This window comes from Oncorhynchus mykiss, chromosome 19, assembly GCF_057628025.1.
Source record: "Oncorhynchus mykiss isolate SJ-2025 chromosome 19, ASM5762802v1, whole genome shotgun sequence".
NCBI lineage: Eukaryota > Metazoa > Chordata > Actinopteri > Salmoniformes > Salmonidae > Oncorhynchus > Oncorhynchus mykiss.
The window spans coordinates 66,905,655-66,913,433 of record NC_143040.1 but is presented as its reverse complement, the minus strand read 5'-3'; the positions used below and the strand labels follow the sequence as shown (position 1 = coordinate 66,913,433).

At 41.8% G+C, this 7,779-nt stretch overlaps 1 protein-coding gene across 3 annotated transcripts; it reads right to left on the bottom strand.

Moving 5' to 3' along the window:
- Positions 1–552: 552 nt before the first annotated feature.
- On the bottom strand, positions 553–7,552 carry dlk1 (delta like non-canonical Notch ligand 1). 3 transcript variants are annotated; one of them, XM_021574796.3, is made up of 6 exons: positions 7,387–7,552; positions 6,944–7,023; positions 6,672–6,735; positions 6,213–6,343; positions 5,486–5,627; positions 553–4,489 (listed from the first exon to the last, which is right to left on the bottom strand). In XM_021574796.3, the coding sequence occupies exons 2-6, from the start codon at positions 7,011–7,013 to the stop codon at positions 3,697–3,699; spliced, it is 1,200 nt and encodes a 399-aa protein (XP_021430471.1). In that variant the 5' UTR covers positions 7,014–7,023; positions 7,387–7,552; the 3' UTR covers positions 553–3,696. The 3 variants fall into 3 exon arrangements, with proteins under 3 accessions (XP_021430471.1, XP_090067678.1, XP_090067679.1); XM_090211552.1 differs by lacking the exon at positions 7,387–7,552 and having other exon boundaries at positions 2,322–4,489; positions 6,944–7,223; XM_090211553.1 differs by lacking the exons at positions 6,672–6,735; positions 6,944–7,023; positions 7,387–7,552 and having other exon boundaries at positions 2,322–4,489; positions 6,079–6,245.
- Between the last annotated feature and the right edge of the window lie 227 nt (positions 7,553–7,779).

Sequence of the window (7,779 nt, the reverse complement as noted above, 5' to 3'; positions counted from 1 at the left end):
TGGCTGAAAAATATATAATAAGGTAAGGTATTCATTTGTAAGGTATACATGAATATGTCAATAGTTAAGTTTGTAAATAACTTTACAGGTTTTGTAGACTAATGTATAAAAGTCCCGTAGTGTTTATTTCATTGGTTGATACAGGGTGATTTATTCTCCACAAGGTGGTGGCAAACACCATTCTGTAAAATCTTCTCCGGGATACGTCTACTAGGAACCCACACAATGATCTGGGCCTGTATTCACAACGCGTCTCAGAGTTGGAGTGTTGATCTAGAATCAGTTTAGCCTTTTATATCATAATGAATAATATTATATGGACGGATCCTAGTTCAACACTTCTTCTCTGAGAGGCTTTTGTGGATACAGGCCCAGAATACATACGAACTGACCAGGATAGGAAGTTTATTTAACTTGATTTTTTAAATACAGGTTTGTCTTCTTGAGAAAAAAAAACATATATTTAGACCTGTAAGTTGAAATATACATTTGGGATGGCTGTCAGGCTGTAGATACAGTATTTGATAAATGTATCTTATTTGAAAAAGGAAGACTGGTTTATATTTTTATTAGCAAAGATCAAGAAAAACACAAAAAGCAATATTCTACCAAATCACAGTAAAAGCACATAGCACTGTAACATGTACTGAGGATGGATAAGGGGCCCTTTCCCATAGCACTGTAACATGTACTGAGGATGGATAAGGGGCCATTTCCCATAGCACTGTAACATGTACTGAGGATGGATAAGGGGCCCTTTCCCATAGCACTGTAACATGTACTGAGGATGGATAAGGGGCCATTTCCCATAGCACTGTAACATGTACTGAGGATGGATAAGGGGCCCTTTCCCATAGCACTGTAACATGTACTGAGGATGGATAAGGGGCCCTTTCCCATAGCAATGTAACATGTACTGAGGATGGATAAGGGGCCCTTTCCCATAGCACTGTAACATGTACTGAGGATGGATAAGGGGCCATTTCCCATAGCACTGTAACATGTACTGAGGATGGATAAGGGGCCCTTTCCCATAGCACTGTAACATGTACTGAGGATGGATAAGGGGCCATTTCCCATAGCACTGTAACATGTACTGAGGATGGATAAGGGGCCCTTTCCCATAGCACTGTAACATGTACTGAGGATGGATAAGGGGCCCTTTCCCATAGCACTGTAACATGTACTGAGGATGGATAAGGGGCCCTTTCCCATAGCACTGTAACATGTACTGAGGATGGATAAGGGGCCCTTTCCCATAGCACTGTAACATGTACTGAGGATGGATAAGGGGCCCTTTCCCATAGCAATGTAACATGTACTGAGGATGGATAAGGGGCCCTTTCCCATAGCACTGTAACATGTACTGAGGATGGATAAGGGGCCCTTTCCCATAGCAATGTAACATGTACTGAGGATGGATAAGGGGCCCTTTCCCATAGCAATGTAACATGTACTGAGGATGGATAAGGGGCCCTTTCCCATAGCAATGTAACATGTACTGAGGATGGATAAGAGGCATTTTCCCATAGCAATGTAACATGTACTGAGGATGGATAAGGGGCCATTTCCTATAGCACTGTAATATGTACTGAGGATGGATAAGGGGCCCTTTCCCATAGCAATGTAACATGTACTGAGGATGGATAAGGGGCCCTTTCCCATAGCAATGTAACATGTACTGAGGATGGATAAGGGGCCCTTTCCCATAGCACTGTAACATGTACTGAGGATGGACAAGGGGCCCTTTCCCATAGCAATGTAGCATGTACTGAGGATGGATAAGGGGCCCTTTCCCATAGCAATGTAACATGTACTGAGGATGGATAAGGGGCCCTTTCCCATAGCACATAGCACTGTAACATGTACTGAGGATGGATAAGAGGCCCCTTCCCATAGCACATAGCAATGTAACATGTACTGAGGATGGATAAGGGGCCCTTTCCCATAGCACTGTAACATGTACTGAGGATGGATAAGGGGCCCTTTCCCATTGCACATAGCACTGTAACATGTACTGAGGATGGATAAGAGGCCATTTCCTATAGCACTGTAACATGTACTGAGGTTGGATAAGGGGCCCTTTCCCATAGCACATAGCACTGTAACATGTACTGAGGATGGATAAGGGGCCCTTTCCCATTGCACATAGCAATGTAACATGTACTGAGGATGGATAAGGGGCCCTTCTATGAAATACCTATTTTAACATTCTATGAAAGACCTTATTTTAACATTCCTGACAACGAATATCAATGTTTTTACAAATGTTTTGTTACAAACATTTTTACCTATTTTTCAAACACAAATCAATGACAGCATTTCAAGGTGAAATCAAGTTTAATTAAACATAGTTAAAACTAAATACGGATGTTGATTTAATGTTGAAGTCAGGTCTTTGCCCGGTGGGTTAAAACTAACCGAACGTTACCAATAAGAGTACGAAATCCAAACTGCTGTTGTTTTATACAATGTTTATGATTTGAAATGACATGTGGTAGAATACTTTAGAGAGTGAAAATTGGGTACCCAACTTCCTGCCGGTGCCCCAACCACACAAACACAACATCCTATTTTTGTTGTTGACATATCCAGTGATTAATGGCTCCAACCCACATTTTCTTGGCCTGGAAAAGTAAATTAAAGCCACCCACATTTTAATCCTATTTTGCCCTCAAACAAACTGCAGGGGTCGATGATTGTGTTGTGGTATGAAATCTTACCAGAAATTGGATGGACTTTTGTTCAAAGCAGGAGCTTGCAGTCACATTAATATTTGTAAATACACTTGCTGAATTATAGAGTTTAATTAATTGGTGCTTTAAAATAATACTAATTAGACATAAAATGGGATGAATATCTAAAGTACTATAACATCCACTACTGGTGATTCGTAACAATTGTATTATGCTCATTACAGATTGACAATACGTGCTGATATTTCCAGACAGATTTTTTTAATAATATATAGATAGACTCAATGAAAAACTAAAAAGCAGTATAAATGCAGATGTGGTTCACTTGAATACTGTTAAAGCAGATGTATCCTATCCACTAACAACAATATGTAGAAGACAAATACGAAACAGCAATCTGAATACTAATAGAATCTAACCATCAAAAGCACTGACTGGTTCTAGTTCAAAATATCAGCATAAATACAATAGGATTTGTAATAACATGATAAACTTGGGGCTTTATGATAATCACTGTAATTGACTTAAAGTCTGACATTTGTACACGATTTGATGCATAATTAACTACAGTATAACAGTGGAAAGTAAAACATTGAATTAGTTCAGATCAAAAGCTTCGAAGAATCAAAATCAGCTGTTTTGGTTATTTTGCTTTAAAACATATTATTTTGCTTTATAAGCACTTTTATGTTATAAGTTAACATCTGAAAGAGATAAAACGACAGCTTGTGGATGTCCTGAAAATTAGACAGGCATACATTATTGTCCTTCTTCTCCAAGCATAGTGCCTGTACATCTTAGCATCAATACTCTTACTTGAGGAAAGTTCCACATACAGTGGATCACATTAGAACAGAATAACTGCATTTTTCAGAGAGGGAGCCTCATGTTTCTCTTTAACATCTATTTTCAATCCATGACCTTCTCCATTTGTTTTGTAGGTGTCCTTGCACACTCAAACACACTCCTTATGCAGACGGTCAGTCAAAATACCCACATGTCAGATTGACGTGTAATGTTTGCCAAAGCTGGTGAGCTTGATCTTCTCAGGGAGGATGATGTTGACAGAGCGGTCCCCCTCATCCTCGCTGTTATTGGCTCTCAACAGATGCTCTCTCTGCTGGCGCACCAGATGGCTGTACTTGGCGTTGGCCATCCACGTCTCGCAGCGGTTGAAGAAGATAATACCTGTGGTTCCCAGGATCACCAGGCAGGTGAGCAGGCCCAGCATCCCGAAACAGATGAGCTGACTGCGGGTGACCAGGCTGGCGGCAGAGGCCGAGTGAACCGTCTCCTTCAGGCTGATCTTGAGAAGGTCCCTCTCGGGGGGCCTTAGTAGTTTATGGAAGGCGTGGGCAGGTAGGCTGTAGTGTGATGGGGAGAGTTTGGCCAGCCTGAGTTTGGCTTTGGGCCTGTGTGGCTGCTGGGTCGGTGTACATTCATGCCCAGTGAAAGTGCACCCTGGGAGGCACAGACAATGGTACATCCCAGCCCTGTTCTTTTGGCTCCCCACCACGCAGGTGCCCCCGTTCCCACAGGGGGAACTAGCACAGGGGGAGAGGGGGTCCACATGGGTGTTGTTACAGGTGGGGCCGTTGAAGCCCGCGGGGCAGGCGCAGGTGAACGCAGGACCGTAGTCGGTGCAGTTGCCCCCGTTGAGGCAGGGGTTGGGATCACAGCTGTCCGTGTCAATCTCACAGAAGTCTCCAGCGAATCCAAGGGGACAAGCGCAGGAAGGGTAGGCTGCCAAGCCACCGGCATCGGAGCAGGTGCCACCATTTTGGCAGGGAGAGCTGAAGGGCAAACCAGTTCACTTTGATTTCTCTCTAAAGTCCACAGTATAAAACTGTACCAGAGATTATGGCAACATACAAGAGCTCAAGAGGGTTTACATTTTTTTATTTTTTTTATCGGTCACATCTCAGAGGTTGTGTAAGACCATTCAAATTATATGTTTTGTTGTTAGCCAGTACTGTGTTCACAGCCACATGCTCACAGCCGTTCAAACAGGATGCCTTTTTAATCCTTATGCTGCACTAGACATTCACTCTAGACATTCACTCTAGACATTCACTCTAGACATTCACTCTAGACATCCACTCTAGACATCCACTCTCGACATTCACTCTCGACATTCACTCTCGACATTCACTCTAGACATTCACTCTAGACATTCACTCTAGACATTCACTCTAGACATTCACTCTAGACATTCACTCTCGACCTTCACTCTCGACCTTCACTCTAGACATTCACTCTAGACATTCACTCTAGACATTCACTCTAGACATTCACTCTAGACATCCACTCTAGACATCCACTAGACAGTTATGGGCCTTTCTTGCAGAGCTTAATGAAGGTCCATGATTACTGAGCTCCAATGTGGGCTCAGTGTTTAGGAATCATTCTCAGAGTCCCACAAAAAGAAAGGTAATATACATCTCCATGCAAAAGTAATTTCAGTTAGAGGATTTAAATAGAACTGAAATGATTGCTTGTCAACTAAAGAGAAAGGACACACAGACAGAGCTGTATTGAATTTTGTGTCGGGGTCCTCTCAGTCAATAACAGGCCAGTGTAACAAAGAGCAATCATAATGAGATTCAGTGAGACTATGGCGGTCAAGGAAGGCTGTATACCTATCAGTCTCCACAGACAAGCCTGTGTCCATTTGAAAGGCAGAAGGGTTGATCCCCCAATGGATTCAATGGCACCTAATCTGGTATTGAAAAAGCTTTAGAGACTAAGGTTTTAATTAAGATAATGCAAACCATGTCAAAATTTCATACCCGTTTGTTAGACATGATCCCTTTTTCAGGTGGCAGCTCTCTCCTGTGTAACCAGGCAGACAAATGCAGAGGTATCCTCCCTGGCCAGTCTGGATGCATGTGGAGTTATCAGTGCATGGTTTAGATGAGCACTGGTTGGTGTCTGGAAAAAGTTGATAGAATGTTGTTGGGAGAGGTCATCACACACACACACACACACACACACACACACACACACACACACACACACACACAGACACACACACACACACACACACAGAGTTTGTTATGATTTTATTGCCACATAGTAAATTGAAAACAAACAAACCAGTGACAAGTAGACTATATTTGACACCTCCCCACCCATGGTGTCTTTAAGACAGTGGAGCACATAGAGCCATCATAGACAGGAAACACTATTTTCTTTCAACCCTCAAACATATGCTTTCTCTTTCAGCTCGAGGTAAAGTCATAAAAATTTACATAAATATACAGTATTTTGAAGATTAAACAAAGTATGTGCTATCTGTGAATCATTCAGCTGTATCTTATGGGATCCTACCTTATTCACATGGTCAGGCCTGACATGTGAGAGAAAGGTGGATTGGACTCACCTTGGTCACACTGGCTCCCCATCCAGCCCTCTTCACAGATATGATACCCACCTTCACAGATACCCACCTTGGTCACACTGGCTCCCCATCCAGCCCTCTTCACAGATATGATACCCACCTTCACAGATACCCACCTTGGTCACACTGGCTCCCCATCCAGCCCTCTTCACAGATGCACTGCCATGCTTTCTCACAGCTGCCATGAAGACAGCCAGGGAAGGGCATGCACTGCTTGCATGTTACACCCTGCCAGCCTGGTTTGCATCTGAAAACATGATTCAGATGAAGGGGACCATTGTTATGCTTCACATATGTTTTTACTCGCCCAGATGAACGATTATTGGATGTTTCCACAGGGTGTATTATTGTATAATTGATTGGGAAAAAGTAGATTTTTTAAAATATATTTGTAAACAATACATCTAAACTTGGAATTAGCAGGATGAAAAACATCATTTATTGTTTAGTCTGTGACGACTTGGCCATGTGGAAATGGGGTGAAATAAGATGAAAATGGACTGCTTATGTTGATGAAACATGGTTTCTACAAATATTTAACATACTTCCGATGATCTACTATATAATTGAATTACCTGCATTCCTCAGGCTTTTCACAGTAGCCGTTTTCAGGATTGCACCCTGCGCTGCATTCAATAGCTTGGATATGTGAAAGAGAAAACACGAGATTAGCTATGAATTGCCTTTTCAAAGACCTCAAAGATAAAACAGAACATTCATTTAAAAGGAAAATATTCGCAGCTAGTAAGTGATTTATTATTAAGTTATTACATCTCAATGACAGCCGTTATGTAATGAGGGTACTATTGCTATAATGGAAACTATAATGGATTATGTGGTAAATTACCTTTAGTGATGGCAACACTCAAGACCAGAAATAACCCAAATGTTGTCAGGCACATCCTGATTTTCAGCATGCTTCTTCTCCTGTAAAATAAGCATTTGTCAAATCGCAGCTCAGTTTCTAATTTCTCTGTCAAAAATAACTACAGGGTTTCGTAGGATAACCCAATGCGCTCAGCACGACCAGTCCCTCGCCTCCAAAGAACCGGTTGACATTGTTGAAAAGTTGATTATACGTGCATGCAGCATCGGACCTGAATTAAAATTGGTCAAGCCCTTGTTCTGAAAGAACAGCCTACACACCACGCACTAAATAGCATAGGATACCCAATTACGCACGAGCACAAACGAAAATGCGACAAGAAGAACTATACCATAAAACGTTACGATATTAACCTAAATCTTCACTGATAAATCAAAAACTTTGCTTAAAATTATACATTTTACCTATATCGCTTAGTTGTTCAGCTAGCTAGTCAGTCATATTGGATGCGTCCAAGCATGGCACTATATTTACTGGAATAAAGACGGCCGTGTAGCTATTCAGACGTGAGGTTTTTGTGTGATAGAGTAGACAGACAGCATTGTGGTCCACGCTTGGCTCCTCCCGTCTGATTTAGGAAAGGAGCTGTCCAGTCCTCTGACCTACTGAACACATGAGGGGAAAGGCACACGTAGCCTAACGTTATCTGTTCAATAACTTGCAGCGCAATCTATACAAACTTCTCAAAAGTATCGGCAGGGTTCGTTGCCATACTCATTAATTCTAATTTGTTTTGTAAGACCTCATTGTTTATGATACAGTAACCATTTAAACACTTATTGTCAATAACAATTGTC